The sequence below is a fragment of the Staurois parvus genome, unplaced genomic scaffold (assembly GCF_062004578.1).
Source record: "Staurois parvus isolate SC_StPar_1 unplaced genomic scaffold, SC_StPar_1.0 ptg000538l, whole genome shotgun sequence".
In the NCBI taxonomy this organism is placed as follows: Eukaryota; Metazoa; Chordata; class Amphibia; order Anura; family Ranidae; genus Staurois; species Staurois parvus.
The window spans coordinates 2,580,561-2,598,940 of NW_028318334.1; the positions used below are offsets into that span (position 1 = coordinate 2,580,561).

An 18,380-nucleotide genomic window follows, 5' to 3' on the forward strand; every position below is an offset into this window, starting at 1 on the left:
ATCACAGGAAGAGGGTCAGTGGGGAGGAAGAGCACAGATGCGGGAAAGTCAGGCTATGCACTCGGAGCCTCTAGCTCCTTCTATTGGACATCTATGAGGAGTGTTCCATGCTGGTTACTAGACTCCTTCCTGCACAAACGCCACTGGATCGGCTCCACAACACCACCATTCTGTAGGATTGACCACTACAGTGTCTCTCACCATCTCCATCAGCCCAGCTGCTATTGCACCAACCACCGGTGGCACCTGCAGGACGTTTTGAGGAATGGTCATCTCTCACAGATGAGATTTGTTTTATTACTTCCTTTGTGAGTGTTTTTAATCCTTTGCTATTAAATACAGTGTTATTACTACACTCAGACGGGCGCCTCCTGTCTCAGGTCCTAATTTGACAGACGTGTCAATGTGGGTGTCTGGCCTCAAACAGACAGTGTGTATTCGGGGTCACTCACCCACACCTGCACACCTGTGCATCGTCATAGACTAAGCGGCTCCAACTGCACAAATAAACCCCTCATTCACACTTTATGGGCCAGAGAACCCGGTGAATGAGCCCTTCATTTAAAAAACATATTTGTTAGAAAAGTTATTTATTTATTTGAATTAATTTTTACAGTTTTGCAATTATTTTTTATTTATTTATTTTTTTCAGAATGCTGTTGAGGGGCTTGAGACACACCCTTGATATCTCTTTTGAAACAGATTCTGCCATCCCTTCTCTGCAGCCTCAGCTGCACTGAACAGTGAATGAACAGAAAGCTCTGCACAGATGTTTCTGTTCATTCATAAACAGAAGCATAATAAACACAGTCTACTACGCTTCACTTACAAATGAATACATACCTTCCAACTTTTGAACTTCAGAATGAGGGACACTTAAGTGAAGAAGTGGTCTGCGTTGTGCAAAATGGGTGTGGCCAAATGCTTACCAGTGGAAGGAGCTTAAGGGGCGTGTTTAAACAAAACCCAGGATTCTTTGTACCTATAAAATATGCTTGGATTGCTGTGTCACAAGCAAGAGTCTCACGGACACAAACCCCAGCAGAATCATTAAAAAAAAAGAATAAATGGTTTTGCACAAACTGTGGAAGAGTGCGTTACACAAAGTGTGGAAGGATTCAGGAATGCATTACGTACAGAGCGCAAGATTCAGGTGTGCATTTCATACAGAGCGTAGGGTTCAGGAAAGCATTACGTACAGAGTGCAGGATTCAGGTGTGCATTTCATACAGAGTGTAGGGTTCAGGAAAGCATTACGTACAGAGTGCAGGATTCAGGTGTGCATTTCATACAGAGTGTAGGATTCAGGAAAGCATTACGTACAGAGTGCAGGATTCAGGTGTGCATTTCATACAGAGTGTAGGGTTCAGGAAAGCATTACGTACAGAGTACAGGATTCAGGTGTGCATTTCATACAGAGTGTAGGGTTCAGGAAAGCATTACGTACAGAGTACAGGATTCAGGTGTGCATTTCATACAGAGCGTAGGGTTCAGGAAAGCATTACGTACAGAGTACAGGATTCAGGTGTGCATTTCATACAAAGCGTAGGATTCAGGAATGCATTACGTACAGAGTGCAGGATTCAGGTGTGCATTTCATACAGAGTACTGGATTCAGGAGTGCATTACATACAGAGTGCAAGGTTCAGAAGTGGGTTTCATGCAGTGGGCAGGATTCAGGTGTGCATTTCATACAAACTGCAGAATTCAGGAATGCATTACGTACAGAGTGCAAGGTTCAGGAGTGTGTTTCATGCAGAGTGCAGGATTCAGGAGTGTGTTACATAGAGATTGCAGAGTTCAGAAGTGCATTTCATGTAGTGTGCTGGATTCAGGAGTGCATTACGTACAGAGTGCAAGGTTCAGGAGTGTGTTTCATGCAGAGTGCTGGATTCATGAGTGCGTTACATACAGAGTACAAGGTTTAGAAGTGAGTCTCATGAACAATGCAGGATTCAGAAGTGCGTTTTATGCAGTGTGCAGGATTTAGAGGCAAGAATGCCAGCATCAGATGGATAACAAAAGAGTGCAACCAATAAGGACCTGCAGCAGTGTAAACATGTAGCACAGCCAGGGACTGGCGAACACGGGGGTACGGCTGCAATGAGAGACAGCGTGCAGCTGTCAAGTCCAACCTGTGATGTTGAGGATGGGCTGGGTCGATATGCATTTCAGGGGCTCTGCCCCCTTTTAAAAACAACACGTTCATAGGGAAACAACCACCATTTATACAGTGCCAACCGGGAAAAAGGTGGCAAGGGGCAGGGCCCACTTAACCTAATTCAGGTTTATTATACACCATTGCGGGTGCACATGCTGAAGTTCCAATTGGTCCTGCCCTTGTCACCATTTTCCCTGGCCAGCAATATATAAATGCCAGTTGTTTGTCTATGCAATACTTGCTTGACAAAGGGGGTGGCGCCCCTGAAATGCATATTGGCCCCGCCCATCCCTGACATCACAGGCTGGAGTTGACAGCTGCACACTCATTGTGGCTGCGAGCCCCACTGGCTTGCCCGCCAATCCCTGGCTGTGCTAGATGTTCACACTGTTCACACTGCTGCATGTCCTGCTTGGCTGGAAGTCAGCATATAAAGAATAGATAGAGTAATGCGGGATAAAGCCTCTGTACACTGGGACCGTGGGACAAAGGTGAAAATGCGGGAAAGTCCTGCCCAATCCGGGACAGTTGGGAGGTATGTAAATACAGTGAGGGATTGATATCGATCATTCACTGTGTTTGTTCACAAAAGGAAGGGGTCAGTAAATAGGACATATTTACTGGTCACTTCCCCACTCTCCATCCTGAAAGCAGCAGCAGAGAGCAGGAGAATAGAGGGGGGAAGCCAGAAGTGCTGCAGAGTGGGGGGCCACACAGGGGGGCCTGGGGGTTAGAGTATGGGGCACAGAGAGAGTTATTGGCGCTGCACCGGGGGGAAATTACACCCCCTCTCCTGCTTACATTAGATCCCCCCCTGCTGGCCACTATGAAAGGGGAGGGTATGCTGCATGACTACATCACTCCAAAGTATCTACACAGATGTCAAAGGCTACCAGGAATTAACAATATTAATATTATTATTAACAAAATTTTTTTTAAAACTGACTACATACCCATAATTGTATTTTCTGCACAGCAGTAGTTGAGGAGGGAGGCCCCAGGCCACATTCTTACAGTCTGGAGAAGAGATTTATAGAAACTAGATTCTGAAATACGCTCTCCACGTACATTAAGGGTCTGGCTTTTCCTGTAAAATAATGTTTTTCACATGACTCAGAGTTGTAGAGATACAATACTAACAATACTAACCAAAAAGAAAAAGAAGGTTTATGATTAAAGTAGAACTATAGGTAAAACTTTATTTTTCATTTTGGATAGAGCAAGGGAGGGTTAAAACACGTCAGATTTTCTTTTCCAACGTGTCTGTCCCGTTTTAGAGATTTCCCTACACCTCTTGTCCCAGAGTCAAACAGGAAGTGAGAGGAAATCCCTGCAAATTAAGTGAATCAATTGGGGACCCCCGGATTACCAGAACTAATTTCCCCATTGAAAGATTTCCCATTTTTTTTTGTTCTGGGGACAACCCAAAATGTACTTTCACGTTCAATAACATTGGTAAACAGGGCACATAAAGAGAGTGAATCTCCTTAACAGGGGCACAGATAGCAATAACAACTGACAAGGGTTTTAATCCCTCTCCACTCTGTTCAAAACTTTAAAAAAAAATTTGCCTTTGCCTTTACTTATACTTTAACCCCTAATGATAACTAAGAAAATTGCAGTATTACACACCTGTAAAGGGGTTCTAATATAGGACTGCGATTATGGAATCCAGTAACTTGTACAATGTCCCCAAGCCGGTACCTGAAATATAGAGGTTCATTTTTGGTTTTATAGAAGCTCTGTAAACTTTCTGGACAGATTTAAAAAAAAATATTGAAAACAAAAGAAATGAAGAAAAAAATTAGAAGTTGGACTTCTACATGATGGTTGCTGCATTGGAAGGATTCTACAGTAAGAGAGGCAGTTGGCACGTTAAAGCTGTATTAAACCCCCCTAAAAATAATAAATTGCAGCTCATCAATCCTTAAATGTGGTTGCTGCATTCATTTGCTTTTTATTTATTTGTGTACCTTTTTTTTCATCTGGTGATCCACTCAGTAACACAGTTACTGTCTTAAACTAGGTACACACTGTTTGAATTTCGCCTGGTTCCAAAAAATCACTTAGAGCTTCATCCTATGTTTGCCACAGTTGGTCTACCAATGACCCCCCCCCTCATCTGTACTGGTACTGGTTTCTTCACAGGCTTGAATGAAATACCTTTCTACTTGTAAGCCTGCAGAGAGGCTTCTCTGACTGAATGCCACCAGATATTGTGTAGGCTCACAAACTGATTCTTAGGCTGTTCTAAGGTAGAAGCGCAAGCAGGTTTAGTCAGAATAGTGTGGGAATCAGTAGAATTAAGTTATATGACAGTATAGTTAGTCTTTAGGCTCACTTCAGACCTTTGTGTTGTGGTATTGTGCATTTTACTGCACAATAGCTCAACACACATTAACACAGAGTGCTCTTTGTGGCGCCATTCATTTAGAATGGCACCAAAATAAACAACTACGATAGGTAACAAATGACCTGCACTGCAGTGCATGTGCCTCGTATTGTGGTGCTGCTAGCTAGGAAGACTGTTGCCAGAATCTGGAGCTACAGATGACAGCTCCTCAGCAATGGCACAGTTCACCCCCTGCCGAAAACCTCATTTCAATACTGTGCCAGCACTCCCATCAGCACTGTGCCTGAAAAAATTTCAGGGCTTTTCATACCAACCCCCCTCATTACACCACTGCACCTTACGCCGTTTTAACAATGCTCCACCTCTTGGCAGCAGCATTTTAGCAGAAAAAACACCTAACACTTGTCACAGTGTCTAACGCTTTAACAAGCGTTTAGGTGCGTTTACAAGCGTCAAGCGCCTTGGACATTAATTCATTTCATTGGCCAGAATAATAATTGGCTGTGAGAAACTGGAAGTTGTTATTTGTGAGACATTATTACATGATCACATTGCAATGTCAACATAAAAAAAATAATCAGTCTGTGCAAATTATAATTATCAATGTAACATAAAGAGAAGGTCAAGTCAGTTTGTGTGGACAAAAATAAACATGAAAACATTTTCACAGGTTTGGAATTGTTACAATTATAAATTACATTGCTTTTGGTGACACAAGTGTTTGGCATACATCAGGGGTGTCCAAACTTTTTTCAAAGAGGGCCAGATTGGATGAAGTGAACATGGTGGAGGGCCGAACATTTTTCCGAACATTCTTTGAACCATTACAATTAAATGCAAATAAATTATTTTATGCCAAGTTAATTGCAAACGACATACTTTTCATTTCATAACATTAAGATCAACTGACAGCTGAGTTTTCACAATGTATTGAAAACAAATTTAAAAAAAAAAAACTTACCTGCACTAATGTGAAGGGTGAAAAAGGTAGCTGGAGCTGAAGTCTCTGCTCGGCAGCCGGGAGGGGAAGAGAAAAACACTTCACGCTGGAAGCCCGGCCCTGACGTCACCGCCCTCTGTCGCTCCCAGCGCGGCGCAGTCACGCATGCGCACTGCTCTCTGCTCTCAAGCAGAAGACTGTCTGCCACAGAAGGGAGGGCCGTGCGACAGCCGCATTTACACAGACCAGGGAGAACGCGCCGCAGTCAGGCATGCGCACTGCCCTCTGCTCTCAAGCAGAAGACTGTCTGCCATAGAAGGGAGGGCCACATTACACAGAGCAGGGAGGGCTGTTGGAGGGCCGTATTAAACCGACCCCCGGGCCGTAAATGGCCCGCGGGCTGGACTTTGGACATGCCTGGCGTACATGTTGAAAAAGCCAATGTCACCCAAAGCATCTTAAGTATTTGTTGGGACCTGAAAATCCTTGCAGATTTATCTATTCAAGGGGGGTCTACTTATAGCTCCACATGCACAGCACTTCCACCTTGAGCCTGGGTTCACACTGATGCGGTGCGGAATTCACACCGGTTTTCATTAGATTTCCGCACATCATAAATCGCACCCCTTTCATACAAACCACTGTATTTTAACTTAATGGCACCCCGAAATTATTTATCAAAACGCGGTGCGATGTGTGAACACCCATGTGATACGATTCTGATGTGGACTAAAAAAGGGTCCTGCACTTTGTGCGGATGTGGTGCGATTTGAGCCATACAAAATGTATGGCTCAAATTGCATCGCACAGAAATCGCACGTGATTTGCACAGGGATGCAGTGCGGTTCAGTATGGTTCCATACCTCTGAAGATGTGCGTGCGCACGTAACGCGTAAGGAGGAGCCTGGACGTCGAGACGCTACGCCGCCGGAGCCACATGGAGGCCCGGCGGCCATTATTCAGAGTGTCAGGGTTAGTTTGTCTTGCTGACACATCTTTATGATACCTGCCTACTTTGAATTTTTAATAAAGCTGCTTTTTATAACCTACTACACTATGGGTGTCCTTCCCTAAAACTCCCCTGAGGAGCTTTTGCTTGCAGAATCTTGATCTTGGAATCCTACACCTAATTGGGAAAAGGAGGATCTGTTGCTGCATCCACAGAGGAGGGATCCACCATTCCTGTAACCGGACCAGCTTTATCCCCTTCTGGATTGAGGATCCATGAGCTCTAGATGCACACTGCGTTTATGTGTCTTACTTCTGGTGAGTGCGTTTTTCAGCCGTTTCCACACGGATCACCAATTCTGAATCCTCATTTGTCACTGGACACGTACATATGACCAAGACTTTCAGTGGACTTATATCTGTATTATCACTACTTTTAGCGCTGCACTTATTTTATGTTATTACAAAGAATATAACAGAATATGCAAAAAGGAAAAAAGGCCGCAAAAATTGAAAACGAACTACAGACTGAAACAGATAGCAGGACAAACCCCAAAAAATTATTCAAATATATTAATAGTAAAAAGCTCCAGTCCAGGCATGTTACAAAATGATCTAGAGTGGGTGACTGGGTACAAAAAGAAGGCAAATTTATGAAATACCTTCTTCAGCTCTGTGTATACAAAGGAGCATGGGGGAGCTCTTGTTCATATTGGGCATGGTATTGACACATCCCCAGATGATCCACATTGGCTCACAATTCATATGATCCAGAAATATTTAGACAATAAAGGTGAATAAAGCACCTGGACCGGATGGCATACACCCACGGGCCCTTAAAGAATTGAGCACTGTCATTTCAAAGCCATTGTTTCTAATTTTTAGGGACTCTTTAATGACTGGCTTAGTACCGCTGGATTGGCGTAAGGCCAATGTGGTGCCTATATTTAAAAAAGGTCAAAATCTTTACCAAATAATTATAGACCTGTTAGTTTAACTTCTATAAGTTGGGAAGATACTGGAGAGTTTATTAAAAGACTACATAGATGAGTTCTTGCTGGAAAAAAATGTTTTAAGCAACAGAGAGCATGGATTCATGAAAGACAGAAGTTGTCAAACAAATCTGATTTCTTTTTATGAGGAGGTGAGCAAAACCTTGGACAGAGGGGTGATGGTGGACGTGGTATACCTGGATTTCTCAAAAGCATTTGACACAGTTCCCCACACACGGCTAATTTGTAAGGTAAAGTCTACGGGCTTGGAAAAATCTGTATGTAAATGGATAGAAAACTGGCTAAAAGATCGTATTCAGAGAGTAGTGGTTAATGATTCATACTCTGAATGGTTTGGGGTCATCAGTGGTGTACCCAAAGGTTCAGTGTTGGAATCCTTACTTTTTAATATATTTATAAATGATATAGGGTCTGTGATTAGAAATCCCATTGCAGTCTTTGCAGATGACATCAAGCTGTGCAGTGGAATAACGTCCTTACAGGATGTCTTCAACTTACAAGCCGACCTCAATTCTCTGTTTAATTGGGCAACTATGTGGCAAATGAGGTTTAATATTGATAAATGTAAGGTTATGCACTTGAGGGCTAAGAATATGCATGCATCATACATACTAGGCGGGGTACAACTGGGGGAATCAATGATGGAGAAGGATCTGGGAGTTCTGGTAGATCACAAGCTTAATAATGACATGCAATGCCAAGCTGCAATTTCTAAAGCGAGCAAAATCCTCTCATGTATTAAAAGAGGTATAGACTCCAGAGAGAGAGATATCATATTACCCCGGTACAAATCATTAGTAAAACCTCATCTGGAATATGCAGTTCAATTTTGGGCACCAATTCACAAAAAAAACATTGGGGAACTGGAGAAAGTGCAGAGAAGGACAACCAAACTGATAAGAGGCATGGAGGAGATCAGCTAGGAGGAAAGATTAGAGGAACTGAATTTATTCTCTCTTGAGAAGAGGAGATTAAGGGGGGATCTGATCAACATGTATAAATACATCAGTGGTTCATATAGCGAACTCGGTGCAGCTATTCACCCTGAGGTCATCACAGAGGACAAGGGGGCACTCTTTACGTCTGGAGAAAAAGAAATTTAATCTTCAAACTCGGAAAGGTCTCTTCACAGTGAGAGCTGTGAAAATGTGGAATAGACTCCCTCAAGAGTTGGTTCTGGCCAGCTCAGTCAATTACTTTAAAAAAAAGGACTGGATTCTTTCTTAGATACACAGAATATAACTGGGTGCTAACAATTATAGGTAAAATTGATACAGGGAATATCCGATTGCCTCTCGGGAGATCAGGAAGGCATTTTTCCCCTGCAGTAGCAAATTGAATCATGCTTTGCTGGGTTTTTTATCTTCCTCTGGATCAACTGTGGGTGTAGGATTATAACTTTTTTTTTTATGGTTGAACTGGATGGACTTTTGTCTTTTTTCAGCCAGACTAACTATGTAACTATGTAACAAGCAGTCACTGGAAGTTATTTAGCCTATTGAGAAGAAGCAATTAATTACAAGTTGTAGTATAATCAAGAGACTTCTTGCCAATTGCTGATTTATGATATTTTGTTTGTAGCCTTTCAGAAGTCAAAAGGTAGCAATGACAGAATCAGTATTTCCCTCAGGGAAGCCTTTTATAAAATTAATTCTCAGGCAAAGGTCATGTACAGTCTCAGCTGGTAAATAAAAGTTTTCCTTTTCTTTTTTTGTATTAAGACCCCAGGTCATGAGATCACCTCAGTCTTGGTTTCAAGGCAGATCCTTGAGATTTTTGTTCAGACCTAATCTCAACCTATTGGCTACTAAGTTTGAGCTAGAAAATAGGAACAACCCAAAATGCACAACTTTGCCTCTTCCCATAATCAGCAAAGACCCAGGAGTTAATAGTCTGAAAGTCTAGATCAGGCATCACTAAATAGCAGACCAGGGTCCGGATGCGGATGGAGTCACTGTCCCATCTGGACCCATGCAGTCCTGTCATTTAGAAGCCTTTTCTTCCCCAAGCTGACTCGCGGTCATTCTCACAGAGCTGACAGTGGAAGTAGGACAGTTCTGGATGGAGGGTGGGAGCTGCCCGAGGTTAACATGCAGGTGATTGGTTGCTAGGATGAAGGGCAGTCCCAGCAATCAATCACTGTCTGTGTAAGGTAGGACAGTGGGGCGGGGGCAAAGTTAAAGGGGCTAAGGATATTAGTGTTAAGGAGAGCTCAGTTATGTGGGGGGCTGAAGACTGTGGTGTGTGGGAGTTGAGGACATTAAAGTTGGAGGGGCTGAGAACTGTAATATGGGGGCTGAGGACTGTAATGTGGGGGGGACTGAGGACAGTAATGTGGGAGGGCTGAGGACAGTAACATAGGGGCTGAGGACAGTAACATGGGGGGGGCTGAGGACAGTACTGTGGGGGGGGGGGGGTTGATGTCAAGGAAGTGTGAGTATACTACTGTGAAAGGGGTGGAGGGGGGTGATGTAAAGCGGAAGCTGAGAACACTCATCAAGAGGGATCTTGCTGAGAACGAGGAAGAGACTGTGATGTGCAGTGGGGATTGAGGACACTAATGTGTTCAGGTCCATACATGTGCATTTGGTGCACATGTTGTGGGTAGGTCAGCACTAGCTGTTAGAAACCTGAATATGTCCCCAACCCTTTTTTTTTTTTCAAAATTGCACCGCAGCAACACATGGTTTGGCACACACGAAACTGCACCACAGGGGCCTACATGAGATTCGGACCTCAGATGCATGCAAATTTTACTGCCCGGATCTTGGGGAATTTTAATTCAATACCCCTGGCCTAGATCATCCGGCCCTCTCACAATCGTGTGTTGAAACTGTTGGGGAGAACTGAACATTCTGTTTGGAGAATGTAGGAAGAAATACTTTGCCATATTGTGGATTAAAGTAGTGGGCTACCTAACCTGCGGTACAGTTTTATAAACCCAACAATACTTCTTGGGACTACTTTTAGTTGTTAGCTAGCTCTGTCGACACCCAGTTATGATTTGTTCAGGTCTTTTTCTCTTTAATTTAATGTTTCTTTTCTCTCATTCATGTTTATATATCTACACACACACACACTATATACACACATTGTGTGTATATATAGTGGCAGGGCCGGTACTTCCTCTGGGCAAACTAGGCAGCCGCCTAGGGAGCACTACCACCTAGGGGCGCCTGGGTGCAACACAGGCCAGCACTCTCTCTGTGTGGGACACAGCCATGTCATGAATGATCCTCCAGCTGAGGGGAGGGTTGGAAGAGGGGAGGAAGAAAGGACAGAGGAAGATGCAAGGTGTATGGAAGTGTAGCAGCTGAGCTGCCACTCCTTTCAGTGTTCCTCTCAGACTCAGTCCCTTATTTAGCAATTTCATGTTTTTTTTATTTATTATTTTCTACTGTTTTTAAAAATTTGTATTTATTTATTTTTTTCTGGGGGGGGCAAGTAGCTGGTCTTGCATAGGGCACAAAATAGTTTAGCACCGGCCCTGTATATTTACTAAAACTGGAGAGTACAAAATCTGGTGCAGCTGTGCATGGTAGCCAATCATCTTCTAACTTCAGCTTGTTCAATTAGCTGACAAAAAAATATGGGAGCTGATTGGTTTCTATGCAGAGCTGCACTAGATTTTGCACTGTCTAAATTTAGTAAATCAACCCCTGAGGTTACTTTAGGACAGGCTAGGGAGGTTCTGCAGGTCAGGAACTCTGGGGCCCTCCCACCTCCAGAAACCTGAGAGCTTTCTGGAGGAGGAATGGAAGAGGGGAGGAGGCTCGGATCAGCATACTTGAGGGGCCATGGCCATTCCCCTGGCAGGAGGCTGAGCATGGTGACCAAGTCAACTGTTAAGTATGGCAGAGTCCAAGAGTGAGTCAAGAGAGCATCGGGTGGAATATGGAGTGAAGGCTGGAGAGTGGAGCCTGGGAGGGGTCCCAGGGAAGGGGCCTACCTACAGGTAGGTGCTGGAAAAGGTCATGTCCACTGCACCACTGTCTTCTATGAGGGACATCCTGAGCAGCAGAGAAGAAGCCAGCCCAGTGGAAGGCCTGAAGACAGCCACCAACACAACAAGCTGACAGGAAGGACAGTGTGAGCACCCTTACACTCCCTGGACTGGATAAGGGGAGAAGGCAGTCGAGTGGAAAAGCCAACTAGCTTCTCATCTGGGACTGTTCTATATTGGCAGCTTCTGGGTCCCCTTGTCCAGGAAATACCCTTAATATAGCTGGGTGAAGAGGAGGATACATCTGGGGTCTGAAGAGGTACACTAGAGGGCTTTGAATGCTCTCAGTGGAGAGACTATTTATTTTTGTCCACATCGTTGTACATAGTTGCTCTGAGTTGTCCTCAAGTTTCTACAGTTCCTTGGGCATCCAATACACCCTTCAACCCCATCCAAGTTCTAAACCCCTTAATAAAATCAAAAAACCAAACTCAAAGACTGGATACTGACTCCAATGTGCAAAGTGTGGAAGAAAATGTGTGTTGCCTGGCTGTGCAGAGCTTTAGGGGCACCCAAAACTCAGCGACTCCTTAGGGAGTAGTACTGCCAGAGAATGCTTTTGCTTAGGCTGTCTGAAAATTAAACACAAAGTGTACAACTTTATGGTATCCCCCAAGCCTTTAATTTAAAGGAATTGTGCATTGTTAGCATCACCCCCAAAGCCATGTGAAAAGGTTCTCTCCCTGATGTATTGTAATTACGGTAAAACAAACAAAAAACCCATTGGCATTAGTACATTTCCCCCATGGCATTGCCCTTGGTTTTCCATGCCTTTTTCCATAACTCAGTTACTTATTAGCCCTACAAATGTCTCCACCTTCCCCCTATAAGCTTCAATAAGGCTTTAAGCAAACTTTGAATTTTGAGCATGATTCATGCACAAATCAAACCCAGACCTGTTCCATCGTATTTAAAATATTGGAAATATTGTTCAAAGCGAGTAAAACCTTATATGACAGTATGAGAACAGTGCTGCACAATAAACCATGCAATATTTCCCACTGTAGATAACAATGAGCATCCTTTGTTTTTGAAAAAAAAATTTGCTTTGTAAAAAATCAATGTCAATCACTTAATAGCATAAAGGCGTGCATTTATGAATTTACATAATCATGCAACTTTTTAATCCCAGCAAAAATGTTGCCCAAGTGTTCTCAGCCAACATAAGATTAATGCGCCATCGTCTAAAGGTGACAAGCTTCCTTTCAAAAAACTGAGACATTGCTCACCTGTAAAGTCCATCTCTGTTAGTTATAACCAACTCATAAGCTTTCCCCTCAGAAACATCTTGAATACACAGGGTTTGTGGTTGCTCCTGATCGCTGGTATCCACAGGTATAAATTCAAAGAATACAGAGCGGGGGCACAATGCATAATGGGATACATCTTCTACAGGCCACAAATTCACTCCACAAAGACCTGAGAAGAAGAACACAATCAAGATCAAAGGGCAACCAAAGTTCATAGGTGCCTATACAGGGACAGCTTCTCAATTTAAAGCCACTTTGTTAATAACTAACCAATGTATGTTGGCCAGTAGATATATGATCAAACAGTATCAGTAATGGAGATGTAGTTATAGAAGCCTGGGTGTCAGTGAGTTTACTCTAGCCCAGGCTGGAGGGCTCCACATGTCAGGCCTCTGGTACCACCCCCTGGTACTAGAAGCTTGGAGAAGCTAGTGTGTGGAGGCCAGAAGGTGCTGATCTACATATTCATGGGATTCTGACCAATCTGGGTCAGGGGGCCTGGCAATGTGGCAGACAGGCCCATAAATATGATAGAGCCTGACCAGCAGGGGAGTCGTGCGGAAAACGGAGTACTAAGGTGTGCTGCTGTGTAGCCTGGGAAGGGAGCCCGGAGGGGGGGGGGGGGTTCTGCCTCCAGACTGGAGGTTGGAAAGATGAGAGAAGGAAGCTGACAGAGGGAGCTCCACTGCCCTGCAGTCCACTGAGGAAGGACAGACTTTTAGCCTGGAAGCAAACCAGTCCAGCAAAAAGCCTGACAGCAGTTTATCCAAAGCTACAGGGCACAAGGACAGTGTGAGTATCGCTACACCCCCCGGGGCCTACAGGAGAGAGGGCTGCTAGGTGCTATACCCAACCAGCTCTGCCTGGGACAGTGCTACAAGTCTATTATAGAATCACTTGCTCTGGGATACTCTTCAAAGGTGGATGGCAGTTTCTAGCTGGGGTTTGAAGAGATTCACTTAGAGGGGACCAAGTACTCCTTACAGAGCCTGTGTTACTGATCCGGCAAGAGACTGATGCCACTCTGAAGGCAGTAGAAAGTCCAGTCCTACATTTTTGTACATAATTTACAGAGTATTGGTTTCAAGTCAAGTTGGGCATCCCATATACCTCTATACCCTATCCAAAATCAAGCCCATGGACTGGTTACTGAGTCTGAATGGAAGATGGAAAATGCATGTTGCTTGGCTGTGCAGGAAATAAAGGGGGACTCAAAACCAGTTCTCTAGGGGATAGTGCTACATAGTCATAGGAGGAGCATCCTGAGTGAAAAGCATACGGTTTCTTGTGATCCTTGGAATACTTCATTTTAATTAAAATAACAAGCCAATTCTGTTTCTAAATAATCTGGTCCCAGGGTATTAATACAGGATTTATATAGCACCAACACTTGCACCAACAGCACTTTACAACGTGAGGGCAAATAGTACAGTTACAATACAATTCAATAAAGGAGGAATCAGAGGACTCTGCTCATTAGAGCTTACAATCTAAAAGGGGCTGTGTATCTATGCACTCTCTTGCAAGAATGTTGCCTAGAGGTCTACAGAACAAAGCACCTTGCATTTTCAACTCTAGCACTAACTGTCAAACCTATTTAAAGATTACACTTGCAGATTGAACTTGTGTTTTGAACTGAATCTGTTTTTTTACCCTCATGAGCAGAAAAAGGTGCAATACTTGAAAGTGGGGTGTATACAAACATTCCATACCTTCTGCTGTAAAGTACAAGGGAGAGTAAAATGGTACCCCCTGGCATACATTGTCCCTAAGTATGTGTTTATCCAAGTCACTGCCACCAGATTCCATAGCTATAACCACTTGCAGGTTTGGCCACACTCTCTTGGCAATACCACAAAACCCCTCTTTGACTTGTGCTCGTAGGTCTTCAGCGCGGACTGCATCAGGGACCAGACCATCTTCTATCTGCTTTCTGATATTCAGAGGTAGCTTGAATTCTGGATTAAGGCGTCCTTGCTGGATATCTGTAATCAGAGACTCCCAAGACTCCTCTAAGATGGAGAAGACATGACGAAGAAGCCAAGAGTAATTGGCTTCAAGGATGCGTATATTTACGTCCTTCAGTGCAAAAAGCAGCTGGGTGTACAGAATCTCATAATGAGACATAAAAGAATGAAGAGGGATTGTTGATAAGTAAATATTTTCCAGGAGGCTGAAGAAACAGACAGAAGGATAAGGAATAATCGGAATCCCAGCTTCAGAGTGATTGTCATTCAAAGAAAATGTGAACTTGGCCACCTTTTCCAGAGCTGCAGGGAAATTACGTTGAATTACTTCCAGATAGACAGCTGTTCCCTAGGAGAGCAAGAGAAGGAAAAATCCTGTGATCACTCTATGCACACATTCTAATAATCTAGATACAATGTACTATTTGTCACTACTACCTACATATACTATGAGGGCTGTCCAGAAACTCATGCAAATGTGGGCATAACGTTTCGATTAACTTACAGTAGGTCGTTCAAATTTCATAAGTTGTTAGAGTGACTTTTCCTCTATAGTTACTCTTCTTCTTTTTCATTGCAGGTATATATGGAATTCCAAAGAAGCAACATTCCGTCATGGAGCTCTTGACGAAAGAGGAGTGCAGGCTGTCTGATGTCCACAGAAGGCTACAGAATATTTATGGAGATTATATCATTGACAAGAGTCACCAATGACAAGATATTGCCTTTCTCTATGTGAGTTAATAAAAAAATGATGCCCACTTTTGCATTTCATTTGGTACAGCCTGTGTATTTATCTCTTACTACTGGTCCAGTACACTGAGTGGAGGTTTCCTGATTATGAGAAAACCTTGCTCAGACAAACTGATGCCCAAACCTGCAACAAGGATTATCACTGGTGGAAGAAAATTATTTTAACAAATGCAACTGAAATTTTTACTACAGAGATTATAAAAATAAGAGCTGAATTTTATGATTCCACTTGAAAATAAGGGTTGGAACAGCTATTAAACATTTACTCAAAGCAATAATCCAAACTGTTAATAAAAAAATAGGATTGTAAAGGTACTTGAGGAAAGAGCAAATCACAGCCATAAAAGACCGGAAATACTAGAGGGCAGTGTCATATCATCCATGGGTTCAGGGTGTTCACTGCAAATGGGCTCCAAGGGGGAGGTTCACCACTGTGCTCTGACCCACACTGCACCCATGGATGAAACAAGTCTGAGACACTGAAGTGCAGCTGTCACTGCTGGCATACTAGCTCCTGTTACTGCCTGCCCAATGTCACTCTCGGGCTGCCTGCTGTCATTCTCTGGGCTGCCCACTGTCACTCTCTGGGGCCAACCCACTGTTACCTCCCGGCACCCGCTCCTGTCACAGAAGATCTGTGTGTGACTTGACTCACAGTTACACACAGATCCTGTTGCTGGAGCTGCGAGGTCTGTGGAGGCAGTTTTGGCTTCCATGAAGGGGCTGGCAATGACATCATTTTAACTCGGCAGAAGGCATATATACACTTCTCTCTCAGACGGAGGGATCTCCACCCAACAGAGGACTTCTAGACCTGGCCTCTGACGTCAGGTCATTCAGAGGTTGGAAAGCAGGAGAGGTTTAGAAAGTCGCCGGTGCCATGAGGGAGCGTGGATGCAAGTGAGCAAAAAACAAAGGAAGCAGGCTGGCAGATTGCCCTAAAAATGACTTGCTGATATAGCAACAGTGTACTGTTTTGCTAAGCTTTTACAGTGACCTGGAGTGGGGGAGTTAATTAATTCCATTAGAAATGTGCAACACTCAGGGGTTAATGTGCTGCTCCTGCCACTAGGCACTGATGCATTAGTGACCATTGGCAGTTAATTAACCCTTTGTGCTGCATTAATGGCCACTGGCAGTATTTCTTTATCCCTTCATGATGCAGCATAAAGGGGTAAATAACACTGACACTGATGGTCAATGATACTGATACAATATGGTATATGAGAGGTATATTGAGTATACGGGATGGTATATAAGAGAGGTACATGGATGAATAGGATGGTATATAAAAGAGGTACATGGATGAATAGGATGGTAAATAAGAGAGGTACATGGATGAATAGGATGGTATATATGAGAGGTACATGGATGAATAGGATGGTATATAAGAGAGGAACATGGATGAATAGGATGGTATATAAAAGAGGAACATGGATGAATAGGATGGTATATAAGAGAGGTACATGGATGAATAGGATGGTATATAAGAGAGGAACATGGATGAATAAGATGACTTATAAGAGAGGTACATGGGTGAATAGGATGGTATATATGAGAGGCACATGGATGAATAGATTGGTATATAAGAGAGGTACATGGATGAATAGGGTGGTATATAAAGAGAGGTACATGGATGAATAGGATGGTATATAAGAGAGGTACATGGATGAATAGGATGGTATATAAAGAGAGGTACATGGATGAACAGGATGGTATATAAAGAGAGGTACATGGATGAATAGGATGGTATATAAGAGGTGTACATGCATGAATAAGATGGTATATATGAGAGGTACATGGATGAATAGGATGGTAAACAAAAGAGATACATGGATGAATAGAATGGTATATAAGAGATGTACATGGATGAATAGGATGTTATATAAGAGAGGTACATGGATGAATAGGATGGTATATAAGAGATGTACATGGATGAATAGGATGGTAAATGAAAGAGATGCAAATATACTGAATATGGCCAACATTGTAGTATTTCAAATATATGTCAATATATTTGGGTAGAATATTTTTTAAATATGTGGGCAGCACAGTGGCTAAATGGTTAGCACTTCTGCCTGGCAGTACTAGGGTCGTTGGTTCGAATCCCAGCCACGGCACCTCCTGCCTGGAGTTTGCATGCTGTGCCTGCGTGGGTTTCCTCCGGGTACTCGGGTTTCCTCCCATGCTCCGAAGACATGCTGGTAGGTTAATTTAATCCTGTCTAAATTGGCCCTTGTATATGAATGTGAGTTAGGGACCTTATATTGTACGCCCCTTGAGGGTTAGGGACTGATGTGAATGTAAAATATATATGTAAAGTGCTGCGTAAATTGACGGCGCTATATAAGTACCTGAAATAAATAAATTATAACTAAATAAATATATTTAAAATATATTTTTCTGCCATGTGGGATGGGTAAATAGAATGGTATACAAGGGAGGTAACACCATAGATCTGAAAGTAGATATATAATTGTATAAAGTCAAATTACAGAATTAAATCTGCACTTGTGCAGTATAGTCATAAGAAGGGTAAAACAGAGTCAATCTTCAACATTTCTATCTGGGAAACAAGGTAGCTTATAACTCACAAGTGAAACACTCCTCCCTATCCTGTTAATTTGTTTAATGGTGGTAATATCTCAGAGTTCTCATTTTCGTCCACTATGTCAATCCAACCACTCTATGCACTATTCATCCTTTTTGGTATGCAAAAAAGGTTCAGATAACTATTTAACCACACCCCCTTTAAGCCACATCCAATATTCAGCGCGATTTAAAGCATAGCCACTTTTCACTTAGCACGCCGCATTTTACTTTTTGGCAATACCTAGGGCCTACTTTTGATCTTGCACACAGGCCCACTGTTTTCATGATACACCCCTGCCAGAAAGGTAACAAAATGCAATAAAAACATTAAATTGGACATATGGAATCTGATAATACACAATAACAAAGCAAGGGAGAAACTTCACAGGAGTTATATGAT

General features: G+C 43.0%; 1 protein-coding gene across 2 annotated transcripts in view; it reads right to left on the reverse strand.

Moving 5' to 3' along the window:
• The window catches only part of GHDC (GH3 domain containing), a 249,984-nt gene that overhangs the window by 90,670 nt on the left and 140,934 nt on the right, over positions 1-18,380 (reverse strand). For both annotated transcript variants that reach the window (XM_089690635.1, XM_089690634.1), the window contains exons 4-7: positions 14,381-14,984; positions 12,648-12,837; positions 3,794-3,865; positions 3,115-3,248 (exon numbers count right to left, since the gene is read on the reverse strand). In XM_089690635.1, the coding sequence (XP_089546761.1) occupies positions 3,115-3,248; positions 3,794-3,865; positions 12,648-12,837; positions 14,381-14,984 (1,000 nt within the window). The remainder of the gene's footprint in view (positions 1-3,114; positions 3,249-3,793; positions 3,866-12,647; positions 12,838-14,380; positions 14,985-18,380) is intronic.